Below are 20977 nucleotides of genomic sequence, written 5' to 3'. Positions count from 1 at the left end.
TGACCATGCATTTTCCAGCACTGTATTTCATTTGTCACTTTCTTGCCCATTCTCCTAATTGTCTAAGTCCTTCTGCATTCTACCTGCCCCTCCACCAATCTTTGTATTATCTGCAAACTTGGCAACAAAGCCATCTAGTCCACCATCTAAATCATTTATATACGGTGTAAAAAGAAATGGTCCCAACACTAACCCCTATGGAACACCACGTCACTGGCAGGCAACCAGAAAAGGATCCTTTTATTCCCACTCACTGCCTCCTACCAATCAGCCAATGCTCTAATCATGTTAGTAACTTTCCTGTAATACCATGGGCTCTTAACTTGGTACCTTGTCAAAGGCTTTCTGAAAGTCCAAATGTACAACATCCACTACTGCCCCTTTATCTATCCTTGTAATCTCTTCAGAGGATTCCAACAGGTTTGTTAGGCAGGATTTTCCCTGCAGGAAACCATGCTGACTTTGTGCTATCTTGTCCTGTGTCACCAAGTACTCCATCACCTCGTCCTTAACGATTGACTCCAACATCTTTCCAAACACTGAGGTCAGGCTAACTGGTCTCTAATTTACTTTCTGCTGCCTTCGCCCTTTCTTAAAGCGTGGAGTGACGTTTGCAATTTTCCTGTCCTCTGGCACCAGAGGATTGCCAGAGTCCAATGATTTTTGAAAGATCGTTTTAATGCCACCACGATCTCTAACTCTACCTCTTTCAGAACCCTAGGGTGCAGTTTATCTGGTCTGGGTGACTTATGTACCTTCAGTTTTTTGAGAACCTTCTCTCTTCTAACAGTAACTGCACCCACTTTTCTTCCTTCACACACTACAACATCAGGCACACTGCTAGTGTCTTCCACAGTGAAGATTGATGGAAAATACTCATTTAGTTCATCAGCCATCTCCTTGTCCCCCGTTATTATTTCTCCTGTCTCATTTTCTCACAGTCCTGTATCCACTCTCATTTCTCTTTTATTTTTAACATACGTGAAAAACATTTACTGTCCACTTTGATATTATTTGCTAGCTTGCTTTCATATTTCACCTTTTCCCTTCTAATGATTTCTTTAGTTACTCTCTGTAGGTTTTTAAAAACTTCCCAATCCTCTATCCCACTAATTTTTGCATTGTTGTATGCCCTCTCTTTTGTTTCTACATTAGCTTTGACTTCCCTTGTCAGCCACAGTTGTACTATTTTATGAATTGAGTATTTCTTCATTTTTGGAATACACATGTCCTGCACCTTCCTCATTTTTCCCAGAAGCACGCCATTGCTACTCTGCTGACATCCCTGCCTACAGCTCCTTCCAGTTTACTTTGGCCAACTCCGCTCTCATACCACTGTAATCTCCCTTACTCCACTGAAATATTGCTACATCAGACTTTACTTTCCCCCTATCAGATTTCAAGTTAAACACAATCATATTGTGATCACTAGTTCCTAAGGGTTCTTTTACCTTAAGCACCCTAATCGCCTCTGGTTCATTACATAACACCCAATCCAGTATAGCTGATACCCTAGTAGGCTTAACAACAAACTGTTCTAAAAATCTGTCTCTTAGGCATTCAACAAACTCACTCTCTTGAGATCTATTACCAACCTGACTTTCCCAATTGTCCTGCATGTTAAAATCTCCCATGACTACCATAACATTGCCCTTTCAACACGCCTTTTCTATTTCCTGTTGTAATCTGTGGTCCACCTCCCAGCCACTGCTGGCAGGCCTGTATATAACTGCCATTAACATCCTTTTACCCTTTCAGTTTCTTAACTCAACAAACAAGGATTCATCGTTTGTGGTAAACCATATATATATATATATAGGCAATTGAGCCATTGCTCCTCCTCTCAGTCCAGGGGCAGATACTCAGCATGATGGAGGTCACATTTTACTGTTAATAAAAGCCTTTCAGTATTTACTCTACTTCCAGTCTTTTGGAGTTATTGATAGTGCATCATCATCTTCCGATCCTATGTCACATCTTTCTACTGATTTGATGCCATTCTTTACCAGTAGAGCCACACCAACCCCTCTGCCTACCTTCCTATCCCTCCGATACAATTTGTAACCTGCACATTCAGGTCCCAACTACAACCATCCTACAGCCACGATTCAGTGATGGCCACATCATACCTGACAATCTGTAATATTGCAACAAGATCATCCACCTTATTTCTTATACTATGCACATTTAGATACAACACCTTGAGTACCAAATTTGAAATCCTTTCTGATTCTGCATCCTTAATGATCCCTAACCTCTGTTGGCTGCAACTGTCCCATCACCTGCCTGCCCTTCCTGACAATCTTACTGCACGCTATCTTTACTTTTTCACTATCTGTCCTTTCCTGAGTCCCCAACAGCTCTAACAAACCTGTCAGCGAGAATATTGGTCCCCCTCGGTTCAGGTGCAACCCGTCACTTTTAAACAGGTCATACCTCCCCGAGAAGAGATCTCAATTATCCAGGAACCTGAAGTCCTGCCCCCCTGCCCAGCTTCTCAGGCACACATTAGTCTGCCAAATCATCCTGTTTCTACCCTCACTAGCGCATGACACAGGCAACAATCCAGAAATGACTATCTGGGAGGTCCTGCTTCTCAGCTTTCTACCAAGCTCTCTAAATTCTCTTTTCAGGACCTCATTGCTTTTCCTTCCTATGTCATTGGCACCAATAAAGTACCAAGACATCTGGCTGCTCCCTCTCCAAAATGTGTGGACGTGATCTAAGACACCCCTGACTCTGGCACCCTGGACCTGTTCATGTCCACAGAATCTCCTGTCTGTTCCCCTCACTATTGAGTCCCTTTGACTACTGCTCCTTTCTTCTCTTTCTTTCCCTTCTGCATCACGGACCCATGCTCAGTGCCTGTAACCTGGTCGCCGTGACATTCTCCCAGGAGGTCATCCCCACAAAAGTATCCAAAACGGTATACTTGTTTTTGAGGGGAATGGCCACAATATTCCAGAATCTCAGTAGGTTGTGATAGAAGCTGGGCAGACTCTGCAAAGTAGCATGGCTAATGCCTGCTGGTGGTAGCCACATCTCTTCATGAAGATAGCAGCCCCCCCCCCCGGAGAAAGTACGTCAGCAACACATGCCAGCTGGGAGGAACCTCTGCAGGGTCCTGAGGTGGAGAGCCGCCAGCCGCAACTGTCCGCCCTCTCCCACTGGGAGACTCAGGACCACTGCAGAGACCCAGTGTCTCCTCTTGTCCCAGAAGAGGTCCACTAACTTCCTCTGCATCCCTGTGACAAAGGGCAAGGTGGGGGCAAAGTGACCATCCGGTACCACAACAAGGGGGCCACCAGCTGGTTTATGACCACCACCCTGCCTCGATAGGAAAGCACCCTGAGAAGATCTGACCAGCGCCCCAGCCGGGCCATGACTTTCGTCTCCAGGACCTGCCAGTCCGCCAGCCAGGTCTCTCAGCAGCAAACAACAGGAATTCTGCAGATGCTGGAAATTTAAGCAACACACATCAAAGTTGCTGGTGAACGCAGCAGGCCAGGCAGCATCTCTAGGAAACGGTACAGTCGATGTTTCAGGCCGAGACCCTTCGTCAGGACTAACTGAAGGAAGAGTGAGTAAGAGATTTGAAAGGGGGAGGGGGAGGGGGAGATCCAAAATGATAGGAGAAGACAGGAGGGGGAGGGATGGAGCCAAGAGCTGGACAGGTGATTGGCAAAGGGGATATGAGAGGATCATGGGACAGGAGGCCCAGGGGGAAAAGACAAAGGAGGGGGGGAACCCAGAGGATGGGCAAGGGATATAGTCAGAGGGAGAAAAAGGAGAGTGAGAGAAAGAATGTGTGTTTAAAAATAAATAACGGATGGGGTACGAGGAGGAGGTGGGGCATTAGCGGAAGTTAGAGAAGTGGATGTTCATGCCATCAGGTTGGAGGCTACGCAGACGGAATATAAGGTGTTGTTCCTCCAATCTGAGTGTGGCTTCATCTTTACAGTAGAGGAGGTCGTGGATAGACATGTCAGAATGGGAATGGGATGTGGAATTAAAATGTGTGGCCACTGGGAGATCCTGCTTTCTCTGGCGGACAGAGCGTAGGTGTTCAGCAAAGCGGTCTCCCAGTCTGCGTCGGGTCTCACCAATATATAAAAGGCCACATCAGGAGCACCGGACGCAGTATATCACCCCAGCCAACTCACAGGTGAAGTGTCGCCTCACCTGTAAGGACTGTCTGGGGCCCTGAATGGTGGTAAGGGAGGAGGTGTAAGGGCATGTGTAGCACTTGTTCCGCTTACACGGATAAGTGCCAGGAGGGAGATCGGTGGGGAGGGATGGGGGGGACGAATGGACAATGGAGTCGCATAGGGAGCGATCCCTGCGGAAAGCAGAGAGAGGGGGGAGGGAAAGATGTGCTTAGTGGTGGGATCCCGTTGGAGGTGGCGGAAGTTACGGAGAATAATATGTTGGACCCGGACACTGGTGGGGTGGTAGGTGACGACCAGGGGAACCCTATTCCTAGTGGGGTGGCGGGAGGATGGAGTGAGAGCAGATGTACGTGAAATGGGGGAGATGCGTTTGAGAGCAGATTTGATGGTGGAGGAAGGGAAGCCCCTTTCTTTAAAAAAGGAGGACATCTCCCTCGTCCTGGAATGAAAAGCCTCATCCCAAGAGCAGATGCAGCGGAGATGGAAGAAGCACTCTGGTAGACTCCCAGATAGAGAGATGCCTGGTGCTTCACTCAAAAGGTCTCATCTTCTCTGGCAGTGTGTCCACCTGCCACTGACCACCAAGATTCTGGAACATTTCACCTAGTTGATCGGGTGGTGGACACTGCTAAGAAAACTTCCTGGCACTTGTGTGTGCTCTGCAGGTCACTGTGTCTGTCACCATTAGGAGCACAACATCTGTAGGCTGAGAGGATGTCCTTTATGTCCCATTCACACAGAACCAGACACAGGAATGGCTCTACAGAGATGGTATACAACTGGCCGGACATGGGGCACCCCGGATGTACTACTCTTCTAAAGGGAGTGGCTGCTGTCGGTGATCCATCGACCTGGACAAGGCACTCTGTGGCAGAGTATAGGAGCCGAACCTGGGCTACAAAGTGTGGTCTGAGCCCAAATGTCTGTGCAGTGCCCACCAGGAAACTGTGGTCTGCCCAGTCAAACACCTTCTGGTCAAGAGAGAGAAATTCCCAGTTTCCTAGAGCAGGTGGATCAGGGTCGAGACCAGATGGACATTGTCCTGAATGGACCAGCCTGGGACTGTGCAAGATTGGTCAGGGTGAGTCTCCTGTCTCAACACTGAGCCGAGACGGTTAGCCATTCCCTTGGTGAAGATCTTGTAGTCTGCACGCAAGAGAGAGACCAGACACCAGTTCTTTAGCAGGCGGAGGTCTCCCTTCTTGGGCAGTAGGACCACAACAGCTCTCTGCCATGAGAGGGGCATTTCCCCGGTGGCTCTGCTCTCCATCAAGACATCCCTGAAAGCTTGAAAGAACTCCATGCTTAGGCCATCTAGGCCAGGGGACCTGCCCCTCTGGAGTTGCTGAAGGGATGTAGACTGCTCCATCTGAGTCAGGGGTGTCCAGCCACTCTACGTCCTCTGGGGTGACTGGGGCAAATCTTTGCAGATCACACTGCACACGTCCACAGTTAACGGATCTGGTGAGAATAAGGATCTATAGAAGGAGCAGCCTTCTGCATTGATTTCATCAGCGTCCGTGACGGAGGAGTCATCAGCAGCCAGTAATTCCACTAGCCGTTTTTGGACTCCCCGCCACTTCTCCAGTGCGTAGAAGAAGGGTGAGCCACGGTCCAAATCCTACAGCATCTGGATCTGTGACCTCACAGACGTACCTCGGGACTGCTGGAGCTGCAGATCCCTCAGTGTGTTCTCCTCCTGGTGTTCCTGCCGTAACTGTTGGTCCCCAGCAGTCAGACCAAGACGGGACCCTAGGTCAAGCAACGCTCTGTCAAGCCGCTTAATTTCAGAGCCCTGCCTCTTTATCGAGCCCCTAGTGTACTCCCGACATAGAAACCGGATGTGGGCTATGTCCTGCCATGGCCATAAGGAGCAGAAATCCACCCATCTCTCCCTCCGGTAGACCCAGAATGCTCGGAATGAATCCCAGAATTGGCTGTCTCCCAGCAGCCAGTTGTTAAAGGGCCAGTGCCAGTTCCCACCCAAGGGTGCAGAGCAAATTCCATCCACACAAGGTGATGGTCTGGGCACGACTCCAGCCACATGGAGGATACTGACATGCGGGAGATGTATGCCCGAGAGATGTAGAAGTGGTCTATGCGGGCACCCCCCTCCAGACCTTCTCGAGAAGACGCTAGAGTCAGGGTGGAGATTCTGCCAGGAGGCCACCAAGTCAAAGGAGCCCACTCGCTCCTTCAACTTCTTTGCCAATACTGGGTCACGCCGGAAACCAGAGTGGCCCTCCAGCTCGACGGTACAGCTCCATCTGTGAAAGGATGTCTTTGTCCGTGATTCTCCCCCCAGTGAGGTCTCGGTGCACCAACTCATCAGTCTCCAGATAAAACACTGCCTTCCCGAACTCTTCCCTGGAGGCCAAAATACTGGCCTCCCCAACCAGGTCCTCCGTGGCCACTGTGCACCGTTTCACAGCTCACACAATACATTTCCCCCTGCATTCACTCTCCACTGACTGAGACAGGGCATTGGCCGAGGATGGAGAGGCAGCCATCCTTGCCTCACTCCCCGCAAGTCTGCGACTCCCTGCAGACTGGGCCGGGCTGGTGGCTTTAGAGTCTAAAGTGAGAAATATATGCAGCAGTGCTGCTGATAAAGCCCTGGAGTGAGTAGAATTCCTGGACAGGAATGTTTGGAACTTCCTGCAGTTCGCCCAGTCCTGCAGCATCAGCAAATCCCATCACTCCAGGGCTTTGGATCCTGAGAAGTTGGAACACATTCCAGACTCTCCTTAAGACAGCTGGAATGGGGAGGAACCTTCTGTTGCTAGGGCAGTAGGAAGACAGTCCCTTTTTAGGCACTGCACCAGAAATTCCAACACCAGGAAATGCTCCGTCGGTCAAGAAGAACTCCCAGGCCGTTAAAGTTTGTGGCATCTAAAACGCTCCAGCACCCACACGAGAGAGAAACACAACACAGGGAATGGATGCTGCCCCGATGTTAGTGGGGAATAACTGTGTTTCTCTCCCTGCACTCGGAGCAAAGCAGTTTCCTGGCAAGTTGCCAACGGCCGCAGTGGGAAGCTATGCAGTCCAAATTGGCAGAAGAACGCTGAAAGCAGTCTCCACACTAAAACAGCCCTTACTCAGATGTCCAAGAGACCTTCTGTATCTCCCCCAGAGTATCTCACGAACTTTATGCAGCAGTTTTTCCTTGATTTCTCTCAATTCAATCAGAACAGCTCCCTGGGAGTCTGTGATTGGATAGTGAGGAGGGAGTTTCACTCTGTGTCTGACCCCGGGAGTGTGTGATGGGACGGTGTGGAGGGAGATTCACTCTGTGCCTGACCCCAGGAGTGTGTGATGGGACGGTGTGGAGGGAGCTTCACTCTGTATCTGACCCTGGGAGTCTGTGATGGGACGGTGTGGAGGGAGATTCACTCTGTGTCTGACCCCGGGAGTGTGTGATGGGACGGTGTGGAGGGAGCTTCACTCTGTGTCTGACCCCGGGAGTGTGTGATGGGACGGTGTGGAGGGAGATTCACTCTGTGTCTAACCCGGGTGTGTGTGATGGGACGGTGTGGAGGGAGATTCACTCTGTGTCTGACTCCGGGAGTGTGTGATGGGACAGTGTGGAGGGAGATTCACTCTGTGCCTGACCCCGGGAGTGTGTGATGGGATGGTGTGGAGGGAGATTCACTGTGTGCCTGACCCCGGGAGTGTGTGATGGGGCGGTGTGGAGGGAGATTCACTGTGTCTAACCCGGGTGTGTGTGATGGGACGGTGTGGAGGGAGATTCACTCTGTGTCTAACCCAGGTGTGTGTGATGGGACGGTGTGGAGGGAGCTTCACTCTGTGTCTGACCCCGGGAGTGTGTGATGGGACGGTGTGGATGGAACTTCACTCTGTGTCTGACCCCGGGAGTGTGCGATGGGACGGTGTGGAGGGAGTTTCACTCTGTGTCTGACCCCGGGAGTCTGTGATAGGACGGTGTGGAGGGAGTTTCACTCTGTGTCTGACCCCGTGAGTGTGTGATGGGATGGTGTGGAGGGAGATTCACTCTGTGTCTGACCCCGGGAGTGTGTAATGGGATGGTGTGGAGGGAGTTTCACTCTGTATCTCACCCCAGGAGTCTGTGATGGGACTGTGAGGAGGGAGCTTCACTCTGTGTCGGTCTCCAGAAATGTGTGACGTGATGATGTGCAGGAGTTGTGTCGCTGGGGAAGGTGTGTGAGGTGGTGTTGCTGTGAACCTCGATGCTTACTCTGCCCCTCAATGAACATTTGCAGGAATTCCTCCCAGGTGCCAGGCTCTGGCATCACCTGGTTCATCCGGTGGAAATGGAAGTAGGAGACCATGTTGTCCTTTGCGTTGCGAGCAACCACGATCACCTGAGGGGCAGTGGAATGTCAGGTCTTTCTCTTGATCTGTCACACCTGCACTCTCTGCTCCCACCATTTCTCTGCATCCCAATTCTCTGTCCTGCCAAATTCCCTGTCCTGTAATTCTCTTCCCCTCATGCTGTCACCAGCACTCTGCCCACACAATTCTCCCTCCCCCAATTTCTCTTCTCCCCCACTCTCTCACCTCTCTCTCCACAATCTCTCTCTCCCTATTCTCTCTCTCCCCATTCTCTCTCTCTCTGCCCTGCACCCTTTCCTCCTGCGCTCTCTTCCTCATGCTCTCTCCCCTGTGCTCACTGCCCTGAGCTCTGCCCCACTCTCTACCCCATTTTCTCTCTCTCTGCCCCCTCTCTCACTCTGTCTGTCCTCCTCCCATCATTTCCCCCTTTTCTCTGTGTCCTTCACCCACATTCTTTTTCATTGCTTTTCTCTCTGCCCCTCTGTCCCCCTCAACCACACTGCTCTCCCCTCTCCTGCCTCTCCCCTTGGACACACTTACCTTACAGTTCTGCTCCCGGAACGATTTGGGTACCTTTTGGAATGGAAGGTGAGTTTTGATGATTCGGGGAGACTGCAGCTTCTTGATCTGATCCAGCCCTGGTGACACAGAGAGATTAACCTTTCACCCCCCCACCCAAGAACACCGAATAGCTCCACATCAATCAGAAACGTCGGCCTCTCCCACACCTCCTCCCCTTGCTCTCCACCCATGCCTCCAATCCTCTGTCCTTGTGGTCTACCCGTGACCACCCGCACACGTCCCCTTCCCCCATTTTACCCTCAACACATTCCCATTCTGCCTCACATACCTGTCCTCACCCAGTCTCACTCTTTGTGTCCTTGTCTACACCTCTATCTATCTCTACCCACTCTCTCTCTCCACGCAGTTTTCTTCCTTCGCCTTCTCTCCTCCCCAGTTTCTCTCTGCTCTCCCCCAAACACTCTCCCTAAATCTCTCTCCATTCTCTCTCTCTCCCCCTAAATCACACTCTTTCTTCCCCATCCTCTCTCCACTGCAGTTTCTCTCTCTCGTCCTCTCCCTCTCACCCATTCTCTCTCCCCAGTCTCTCTCTCCCCAGTCTCTCTCTCCCCAGTCTCTCTCTCCCCAGTCTCTCTCTCCCCAGTCTCTCTCTCCCCAGTCTCTCTCTCCCCATTCTCTCTCTCCCCAGACTCTCTCTCCCCATTCTCTCTCTCCTCCATTCTCTCTCTCCCCCAGTCTCTCTAGCCCCCATTCTCTCTCTCCTCCATTCTCTCTCCTGCATTCTCTCTAGCCCCCAGTCTCTCTCTCCCCAGTCTCTCTCTTCCCATTCTCTCTCTCCCCATTCTCTCTCTCCCCATTCTCTCTCTCCCCCATTCTCTCTCTCCCCAGTCTCTCTCCCCCAGTCTCTCTCCCCCAGTCTCTCTCCCCCAGTCTCTCTAGTCCCCAGTCTCTCTAGTCCCCAGTCTCTCTAGCCCCCATTCTCTCTCTCCCCAGTCTCTCTCTCCCCAGTCTCTCTCTCCCCAGTCTCTCTCTCCCCCAGTCTCTCTCTCCCCCAGTCTCTCTCTCCCCAGTCTCTCTCCCCCAGTCTCTCTCCCCCAGTCTCTCTCCCCCAGTCTCTCTCTTCCCAGTCTCTCTAGCCCCAGTCTCTCTCTTCCCCATCTCTCTCCCTGTCTCTCTCTCTCTACCCCCAGTCTCTCTCCCCATCTCTCTCCCCCCCAGTCTCTCTCCTGTCTTGCTCTTACCCAGTTTCTCCCACTCTCTCTCTCCCATTGTCTCCCCCTCTCTCTTCTCCAGTCTCTCTCTCCCCAGTCTCTCTTTTTTCCTGTTTCTCTCTTCCCGCTGTCTCTCTCTTACTGTTCTTTCTCTGTTTCTCTCTCTCTTTTCCTCACCCCACTCTCCCTCCCTCTCTCCCAGCCTCTCCCTCCTTCTCCCACCACGTCTCCTACCCTCCGTCCCTCCCACCAGTGTCCCTCTCCCTCCCCATGTGACCCCTTCTGGCCTGGTTGGGTTCCCTCACCAGTGGATTGAAATGCAGGGCTGCAGATCTCGAGGAAGGGAATCCGTTGAAAGATGGGGGCGCGTCTGCATTTTTGCACGTCCCCGTTCATCATGATGAGATCCACAATCTCCTGCATCCAGGTGGTGCCTGCAGGGAGGTTAGAGATGAGAGGTGTTGTAGAAAGGTGAGCAGGTGAGAGGGAGAGCTACAGAGTGGGGCAGATGGGGTGAGTGCAGGAGGAGTGATAGGGGAATGGGAGGGAAAAAGAGGGAAAAGGAAGAGGTGGGGAGAGGACAGTGTGTGGGAGGGAGCAGAGAATGTGGGGAAATGAACTGAAGGGAGGGAGAAAATTTCCATCGGATGAGGACCAGAACGAATCGGTCAAACGCCTCAAACCAGGAAATCCTACAAATTGTCCAAGTACAAATACCCCACTCTCCCTCCTTCACTCCATGGAAAAGCTGTGAGTGTAATCAGATAGGGTGAAAGTGCGCAGTCATTTTCCCCAGGGCTGGGGAATCAAGAACCAGAGGGCACAGCGGAGAGATTTGTTAGGGCCCCAAAGGGCAACGTTTTCACCCAGGAGGTGGTCTTTATGTGGAAAGAGCTGCCAGAGGAAGTGGTCGAGGCAGGTACATTAACTACATTTGAAAGACACTGAGACAAATACACTGGAAGGAAAGGTTTCAAGGTCCATTCCATCCACTGGGATCGGATTGGATGGAAATCTGTGTTGGCAAGGATGGTTTGGGTCGAGCAGCCTGTTTCCCTGCTATACGACTTTGACTGTGAGTAGGCTGTGGGAACCTGGGGCAGATTGGCTGAGATCACCTTGAGTGATTGAATAGGTTTGAAGGGCCGAGTGGCCTATACCTTGTGTTATTGTGCAGATCTCGGGTACCCCAGGTGGTCTCACTGACTTGTAATCATGTCCTCGAACTCCTTGTGACAGAGCAGGAGGCCCTTTACCTCTCACAGTCTACGCTGGCTCGCAGAGTATCACTCCCGTAACCTGTTAGATCATCTAATCCCTTGCTTACACAAAGCCCATCTCCCTGCATTCCCTGTCCATCCATGTTGTCTGCATAACAGCTTTTTACACATCTCACTCATATAAGCCTCCACCACCACTACCGGCAGCACATTCCAGGTGCTGATCACCCTGTGCAAAAAAGACTTGCTCCATTCATCTCAACTGAAGTGCATGGTGTTAAACCATAGGAGCAGAATAAGGCCAATCAGCCCATCGAGTCTACTCTGTCATATCTCTCAACCCCATTCTCCCTGTAACCTTTGATACCCTTACTAATCAACAGCCCATATACCTACACTCATTATATACACAATCACTTGGCGTCCTCAATTATCTGTGGCAATGAATTCCACAGATTTACCACCCTTCAGCTAAAGAAATTCCTCCTTATCTCTGTTTGAAAAGGATGTCCTTCTACTCTGAGGCTGCTCCTTTTGGTCAGGTGTCAGATCTCTCAGTCTCACCATTTTGGAGATAGTGATCATAATTCTATCTCCTTTACAATAGCATTGGAGAGGGATAGGAACAGACAAGTTAGAAAAGCGTTTAATTGGACTAAGGGGAACTATGAGGCTATCAGGCAGGAACTTTGAAGCTTAAATTGGGAACAGATGTTCTCAGGGAAAGGTACGAAGAAATGTGGCAAATGTTCAGGGGATATTTGTGTGGAGTTCTGCATAGGTATGTGCCAATGAGACAGGGAAGTTATGGTAGGGTACAGGAACCGTGGTGTACAAAGGCTGTAATAAATCTAGTCAAGAAGAAAAGAAAAGCTTACAAAAGGTTCAGAGAGCTAGGTAATGTTAGAGATCTAGACGATTATAAGGCTAACAGGAAGGAGCTTAAGAAGGAAATTAGGAGAGCCAGAAGGGGCCATGAGAAGGCCTTGGTGGGCAGGATTAAGAAGAACCCCAAGGCATTCTACAAGTATGTGAAGAGCAAGAAGATAAGACATGAAAGAATAGGACCTATCAAGTGTGACAGTGGGAAAGTGTGTATAGAACCGGAGGAAATAGCAGAGGTACTTAATGAATACTTTACTTCGGTATTCACTATGGAAAAGGATCTTGGTGATTGTAGTGATAACTTGCAGCAGACTGAAAAGCTTGAGCATGTAGATATTAAGGAAGGATGTGCTGGAGCTTTTGGAAAGCATCAAGTTGGATAAGTCGCCAGGACCAGATGAGATGTTTCCCAGGCTACCGTGGGAGGCGAGGGAGGGGATTGCTGAGTCTCTGGCGAAGATCTTTTCATCATCAATGGGGACGGGAGAGGTTCTGGAGGATTGGAGGGTTGCAGATGTTGTTCCTTTATTCAAGAAAAAGAGTAAAGATAGCCCAGGAAATTATAGACCAGTGAGTCTTACTTCAGTGGTTGGTAAATTGATGAAGAAGATCCTGAGAGGCATAATATGATTTGGAATAGTCAGCATGGCTTTGTCAAAGGCAGGTCGTGCCTTACGAGACTGATTGAATTTTTTGAGGATGTGACTAAACACATTGATGAAGGAAGAGCAGTAGATGTAGTGTATATGGATTTCAGCAAGGCATTTGATAAGGTACCCCATGCAAGGCTTATTGAGAAAGTAAGGAGGCATGGGATCCAAGGGGACATTGCTTTGTGGATCCAGAACTGGCTTGCCCACAGAAGGCAAAGAGTGGTTGTAGACGGGTCATATTCTGCATGGAGGTCAGTGACCAGTGGTGTGCCTCAGGGATCTGTTCTGGGACCCCTACTCTTCGTGATTTTTATAAATGATCTGGATGAGGAAGTGGAAGGATGGGTTAGTAAGATTGCTGATGACACAAAGGTTGGGGGTGTTGTGGATAGTGTGGAGGGCTGTCAGAGGTTACAACAGGACATTGATAGGATGCAAAACTGGGCTGAAAAGTGGCAGATGGAGTTCAACCCAGATAAGTGTGAGGTGGTTCATTTTGGTAGGTCAAATGTGATGGCAGAATATAGTATTAATGGTAAGACTCTTGGCAGTGTGGAGGATCAGAGGGATCTTGGGGTCTGAGTCCATAGGACACTCAAAGCAACTGCGCAGGTTGACTCTGTGGTTAAGAGGGCGTACAGTGTATTGGCCTTCATCAATCGTGGAATTGAATTTAGGAGCCGAGAGGTAATGTTGCAGCTCTATAGGACCCTGGTCAGACCCCACTTGGAATACTGTGCTCAGTTCTGGTCCCCTCACTGCAGGAAGGATGTGAAAACCATAGAAATGGTGCAGAGGAGATCTACAAGGATGTTGCCTGGATTTGGGAGCATGCCTTATGAAAACAGGTTGAGTGAACTCGGCCTTTTCTCCTTGGAGTGACGGAGGATGAGAGGTGACCTGATAGAGGTGTATAAGATAATGAGAGGCATTGATCATGTGGATAGTCAGAGACTTTTTCCCAGGGCTGAAACGGCTGCCACAAGAGGACTCAGGTATAAGGTGCTTGGAAGTAGGTACAGAGGAGAAGTCAGGGGTAAGTTTTTTACGCAGAGAGTGGTGAGTGTGTGGAATGGGCTGCCGGCAACAGTGGTGGAGGCGGATACGATAGGGTCTTCCAAGAGACTTTTGGATAGGTCCGTGGAGCTTAGAAAAATAGATGGCTATGGGTAACCCTAGTAATTTCTAAGGTAGGGACATGTGGGCTGAATGTCCTGTATCGTGCTGTAGGTTTTCTATGTTTCTGTGTAACCTGTGGAGGTTGATGGGAGTAGGCAATTTAAATGGTTTGGGATTGACTAGATGAGCCAAAGCATCTGTTTCTGTGCTGTACTTTTCTATGACACTATGACCTGATGGTATGAACATTAATTTCTACAATCTCCCTGATCCCTTTTAATTTCCCTTATCCCACTGACCCCTCCCAATCCTCATCTTCTCCTTTCCTCCACCCTCTGTGTTTGCCTATCACCCACACCTCCCTCACCTCCTTCCCTCCTTTCCACCCTTCCTCTGTCCTCCCCGATCAGGTTACACTACCCCTCACCTCCCTATCATCCACACCCTCCCCCCCAGGCTGGGTCCAGCATCACCCACCAGCTGCCTATACATCTCTTTAGATTGGCTTTCTCAAGAGCCCCTTTCATCGTACTAACGGACCAATAAACTCTTGTCGGGCTTCCAGCCGCCATCCATGATGATGGCAGAGTCTGTCATCAAAACATTGGTTATAATCAGCTGAAAGCCCGAGAGCAGTTTACTTGTTATGATTCATATTCTGCATGGAGGTCGGTGACCAGTGGTGATCTGCAGGGATCTGTTCTGGAACCCCCTCTCTTTGATTTTTATAAGTGGATGAGGAAGTAGAAGTGTGGATTGGTAAATTTGCTAATGACACAGAGGTTGGGGGTGCTGTGGATAGTCTGGAAGGTTGTCAGAGGTTGCAACGGGACATTGATAGGATGCAGAACTGGGCTGAGAAGTCACATGGTGTGAGCAGAATTATCTGCAGCTTAATGTGAAAAAGACTAAGGAGCTGGTGGTAGACCTGAGGAGAGCTAAGGTACCGGTGACCCCTGTTTCCATCCAGAAGGTCAGTGTGGACATGGTGGAGGATTACAAATACCTGGGGATATGAATTGACAATAAACTGGACTGGTCAAAGAACACTGAGGCTGTCTACAAGAAGGGTCAGAGCCGTCTCTATTTCCCGAGGAGACTGAGGTCGTTTAACATCTGCCAGACGATGCTGAGGATGTTCTACGAGTCTGTGGTGGCCAGTGCTATCATGTTTGCTGTTGTGTGCTGGGACAGCAGGCTGAGGGTAGCAGTCACCAACAGAATCAACAAACTCATTCATAAGGCCAGTGATGTTGTGGGGATGGAACTGGACTCTCTCACGGTGGTGTCTGAAAAGAGGATGCTGTCTAAGTTGCATGCCATCTTGGACAATGTCTCCCATCCACTACATAATGTACTGGTTGGGTACAGGAGTACATTCAGCCAGAGACTCATTCCACCGAGATGCAACACAGAGCGTCATAGGAAGTCATTCCTGCCTGTGGCCATCAAACTTTACAACTCCTCCCTTGGAGGGTCAGACACCCTGAGCCAATAGGCTGGTCCTGGACTTATTTCCTGGCATAATTTACATATTACTATTTAACTATTTATGGTTTTATTACTATTTAATTATTTATGGTGCAACTGTAACGAAAACCAATTTCCCCCGGGATCAATAAAGTATGACTATGACTATGACAAATGGACTTCAACCCAGATAAATGTGAAGAAGTTCATTTTTGTAGGTCCAATTTGAAGATGGAATATAATATAAATGGTAAGACTCTTGGCTGTGTGGAGGATTAGAGAGATCTTGGGGTCCATGTTGATAGGGCAATCAAAGATGTTCCGCAGATTGACAGTGTTGTTAAGAAAGTGTATGGTGTGTCGGCATCAACTGTGGGATTGAGTTAAGGTGCCGTGAAGTAATGTTACAGCTATATAAGACCCTGGTCAATCCCGACTTGGAGTACAGTTCTGGTCACCTCACTACAGGAAGGATGTGGATTCTATAGAGAGCGTGGAGAGGAGATTTACAAGGATGTTGCCGGATTGCAGGGCATACCTTATAAGAATAAGTTGAATGAACTTGGCCTTTTCTCCTTGGAGTGATGGAGGACAAGAGGTGACCTGATAGAGGTGTATAAGATGATGAGGGGCATAGATCATGTGGATAGTCAGAGGTTTTTCCCCAGGGTTGAAATGGCTAACACGAGGGGATGTTGTTTTAAAGTGCTTGGAAATAGGTACCAAAGAGATGTCAGGGGTATGTTTTTCACACAGAGAGTGGTGGGTGTGTGGAATGCACTGCCGGCGGTGATGGTGGAAGTAGATACAATAGGGTCTTTTAAGAGGCTCATAGAGCTTAGAAAAATAGAGGCTATGTGGTAGGGAAATTCTAGGCAGTTTCCAGAGTAGGTTACATGGTCGGCACAACATTGTGGGCCGAAGGGCCTGTGATGTGCTGTAAATTTCTATGTTCTATGTTATATACCCTGGGAAAGCATGAGATCCTTTTCCATACCAAACGAACGTTTAAGAGTCTGATAACAGTAGAATAGAAACTGTCCTTGGGCCTGGTGGGACGAGCTTTCAGGCTTTTGTATCTTCTGCCCAATGAAAGGGGGGAGAAGAGAGAATGTCTGGGGCGGGTGCGGTCTTTGATGAGGCTGGCTGCTTTACTGAGGCAGTGGGAAGTGTAGACAGACACTCTGGAGGGGAGGCTGATTTCTGTGATGTGCTGAGCTGTGTCCACAACTCTCTCGGTCACAGACAGTGTAGTTGCCAGAACAAGCCATGATGCATCCAGATAGGGTGATTTGAATTTGACTTTATTTCTTACATCCTTCGCATACATGAGGAGTAAAAATCTTTACATTACGTCTCCATCTAGATGTGCAATGTGCAATTTATAGTCATTTGTAACAAATAGTATGTACAACAGAACAGTAAATATAATATAAAAATACAATTGTATCAACATGAATTAATGAGTCTGATGGCCTGGTGGAAGAAGCTGTCCCGGAGCCTGTTGGTCCTGACTTTTAAGCTGTGGTACCGTTTCCCGGATGGTAGCAGCTGGGACAGTTTGTGATTGTGTCAGGTCCCCAATGATCCTTCAGGCCCTTTTTACGCACCTATCACTGTAAATGTCCTGAATAGTGGGAAGTTCACATCTACAGATGCGCTGGGCTGTCCGCACCACTCTCTGCAGAGTCCTGTGATTAAGGGAGGTACAGTTCCCATACCAGGCAGTGATGCAGCCAGTCAGGATGCTCTCAACTGTGCCCCTGCAGAAAGTTCTTAAGATTTGGGAACCATCTGAGGTGAAAGAGGCACTGTTATGTTTTTTTCACCATACAGCTGGTGTGTACAGACCACGTGAGGTCCTCAGTGATGTGGATGCCGAGGAACTTGAAACTGTTTACCCTCTCAACCCCAGATCCATTGATGTCAATAGGGGCTAGCCTGTCTCCATTCCTCCTGTAGGCCACAACCAGCTCCTCTGTTTTTGCGACATTGAGGGAGAGGTTGTTTTCCTGACACCACTGTGTCAGAGTGAAGACTTCTCCTCTGTGGGCTGCCTCATTATTATTTGAGATTGGGCCAATCAATGTAGTTTTATCTGCAATTTTAATTAGCAGATTGGAGCTGTGGGTGGCGACACAGTCATGGGTATACAGAGAGTAAAGGAGGGGGCTTAGTACACAGCCCTGAGGGGCTCCTGTGTTGAGAGTCAGAGGGGTGGAGGAGAGGGAGCCCACTCTTACCGCTGCCGACGATCTGCTAGGAAGTCCAGGATCCAGATGCACGAGGCAGGGTGAGGCATCCAGATAGGATGCTTTCTATGGTGCATCTGTGAAAATTTGTGAGGACTGACAGGGCCATTCACATTTCTCATGAAGTAGAGGTGTTTGTGAACTTTCTGAGCTACTATGTTTGCGTGGTATCCCATAGGAGAGGGCAGTGGACCATGGAGAAGGGGAACAATGTGAACCAGGGAGGGGTGATGGGTAGATCATGAAAGTGGGAAAAGGAAGAAAAGGGGTAAGAGGGCCACCACAGTGAAGAAACAGAGTGGCGGGGGGAGCAAAGGGAAGTCATTACCAGAGGTACGAGACTATGTAGGTGGCATATGAGGCATTGTTCCTCCAACTTCCACCTTGCCTCGTCAAGATACAGGGGAGGCGTGGATGGATGCGTTGGTGGGGGAATGGGAGGTGGAATTGAAATGGGTGGCTAGCAGGAAATCCTGCCTGCCGGGGTGGATGAACCAAAGGTCCCAGTGAAGCAGTTCACCCAGTCTGTGCCGGGTCTCATCAAGGTAAAGGAGAACGTGGACATGCTTGTTGGTAATGGCATTAGAATTGGCTTATTATTGTTACATGTATGGAGATACAGTGAAAAACTTGTCTTGTCTACTGTTCATATAAATCAGATTGTTACACTGAGGTAGGACAAGGGAAACAACAGAGTTTCACAGTTACAGGGAGTGCAGAGTAGGTAAACAATAAGGTGCAAGTTGATTGTGAAGCCAACAGTCCATCTTATCATACAAGATGTCCATTCAGCAGTTTGATAACAGAAGCGGTCCCTTAGCCTGGTGGGACATGGTTTCAGGGTTTTGTATCTTCTGGCCACTGGGAGGGGAGAGAAGAGGGAATATGTGGGCTGGGTGGGTCTTTGACGATGCTGGCTGAAATCAAAACCGTGGTGCATCAGGATAGGGTGCTCTCGCTGGGGCACTGGTGAAAATTGGCAAGGGTCAATGGTGACATGCCAAATTTCCTTAGCCTCTGTGTTGTGGGAATAGAAATGGGGAAAAATTGAAATAAGTGGCCCCCAAAGAAGGCCCGCAGCCAGAGCTCACCTGCTTTGGGGTACGTGGCAATCAGGACATCATCAGGCTTGGCCTGGATCATTTGGATTTCAGTCCAGTGGGTCAGAATCCAGCTGGGCAGGGGTATCCCGTCCACCACCTCCAGGACAGGCCTGCAAATGCCTGAATTCGCAGAATCTTCCGGAGCCTGCATCCTGGAACAGAGCAAGTTCATCATCAAATTTCATTGTAAGGGGAGGCCTCGGATCCTGGAGCCCCACACGAAACATCTGAGGAACAGCACATTTCCCTCCCTCCGCCTAGACTGTGCCAAATAGTCGAGTTGACCATGAGCACTACCTCGTTGTTCCGGTCTGTTTTTTGCACTGTCTTACGGGAGATATCAGAGGTCGGTTCTGATTACTTCACTAAAGGAAGCATGTAAAAGCTTTAGAGAGGGAGTAGAGGTTTACCAGCATGCTGCCTGCATTAGCAAGCACGTCCTATGAGGATGGGTTGAGTGAGCTCGGGCTTTTCTTTTGGAATGAAGGAGAGTGAGAGGTGACTTGATAGGGGGCTGTAAGGTGATAACAGGCCGAGAGAGGTGGACAGTTAGAGATCTTTATCCCAGGGCAGAAATAGTCAATACCAGAGGGCATGTGGTTCAGGTGACTAGAGGAAGGTAGAGGGAGCATGTCACAGATAGGGTTTTTCCACAGAGGAACAAGCTGCCTGGGTGGTGATGGGGCATTTGAGAGACTCTTAGATATGCACGTGGATGAAACAAAGATGGGGGGAAATGTGGGAGGGAAGGGTGAGATTGATCTGAGAGTAGTTCATAGGGTCGGCACAACATGGTGGCCAAAGAGCCTGTGATGTCCTGTACTGTTCTTCATTCCACAGCACAGAAACAAGCCCTTTGGCCCATCGAGTCTGTGCCAACCTGGTCCTCCGGCCAGTACCACTACCTGCACCAATCATCTTTCATCCCAAGTTCATGACCTCCAGCTGTAGTCTCACCTAGCCTGGGTGGAAGACAGCATTCACACCGTATGTACCACTCAATTTTATGAACATCTATAAGATCTCCCCTCATTCTCCTGCACCTAACCTACTCAATCGTTCCTTATAACTTAGGTTTTAAAGTGCCAGCAGCATTCTCATAAAATTTCTCTGCACTCTTTCAAGCAATGAAAAGCTTGCTTGCAGCAACAACACGGACACATCTGGATTGTTGATCAGACACAGACTGAGGCACACAGGTCAGTGCCTCAGAGCAGCAACGTTCTGAACTAAAACATCAATACAGCACAAATTGTGCACAATTTTTACAACAATGACACAGAGCAACAAATGCAGTCAGCAGAGAGGTCACGGTGTTTCTGTACTGAGATGGTGATTAGGGTTGTGACTGTTGGTTCAGAGGTCACGGTGTTTCTGTACTGAGATAGTGATTAGGGTTGTGACTGTTGGTTCAGGGGTCACGGTGTTTCTGTACTGAGATAGTGATTAGGGTTGTGACTGTTGGTTCAGGGGTCACGGTGTTTCTGTACTGAGATAGTGATTAGGGTTGTGACTGTTGGTTCAGGGGTCACAGTGTTTCTGTACTGAGATGGTGATTAGGGTTGTGACTGTTGGTTCAGGGGTCACGGTGTTTCTGTACTGAGATGGTGATTAGGGTTGTGACTGTTGGTTCAGGGGTCATGGTGTTTCTGTACTGAGGGAGTGATTAGGGTTGTGACAGTCGGTTCACGATCTGAATGGTTGAAAGGAAGTAGCTGTCCCTGAACCTGTTTTTCAGGACTTGGGGCTCATCTGTCTGGTTTACGAGGCATCAAAGCAATAATCTACTTTCGTTTTATCGAGATAAAGTTCGTAGTTGGCTCTTCTGGCCCTTCAGCCGAATCCACCCAGCAACCCCGAGCTCCGAAGAGGACAGCATGCTCTGGCCGGTTGCTTCTGGGTGTAAAGTTCATCCACGTTCTTGACGTGGCGTGACTTGACTTAACTCTTGCCTAATCACAGGACAACTTACAATGACCAAATAACCTACCAAGCTGAACATCTTTGGATTGTGCAAGAAAACTTGAGTACCTGAAGGAACCCAAACAGTCTGAGG

At 49.3% G+C, this 20977-nt stretch overlaps 1 protein-coding gene across 2 annotated transcripts in view; it reads right to left on the bottom strand.

The window, feature by feature from the left end:
- The window catches only part of LOC134354167 (sulfotransferase 1C2-like), a 29283-nt gene that overhangs the window by 4293 nt on the left and 4013 nt on the right, over nucleotides 1–20977 (bottom strand). For both annotated transcript variants that reach the window (XM_063063023.1, XM_063063024.1), the window contains exons 2-5: nucleotides 18910–19073; nucleotides 10525–10653; nucleotides 9027–9124; nucleotides 8389–8515 (exon numbers count right to left, since the gene is read on the bottom strand). In XM_063063023.1, coding sequence (XP_062919093.1) covers nucleotides 8389–8515; nucleotides 9027–9124; nucleotides 10525–10653; nucleotides 18910–19072 — 517 coding nt within the window. In that variant the 5' untranslated portion in view covers nucleotide 19073. The remainder of the gene's footprint in view (nucleotides 1–8388; nucleotides 8516–9026; nucleotides 9125–10524; nucleotides 10654–18909; nucleotides 19074–20977) is intronic.

The sequence above is a fragment of the Mobula hypostoma genome, chromosome 11 (assembly GCF_963921235.1).
Source record: "Mobula hypostoma chromosome 11, sMobHyp1.1, whole genome shotgun sequence".
NCBI classification, from domain to species: domain Eukaryota; kingdom Metazoa; phylum Chordata; class Chondrichthyes; order Myliobatiformes; family Myliobatidae; genus Mobula; species Mobula hypostoma.
The sequence above is the reverse complement of the archived record's forward strand: the minus strand, read 5'-3'. Positions and strand labels throughout refer to the sequence as shown.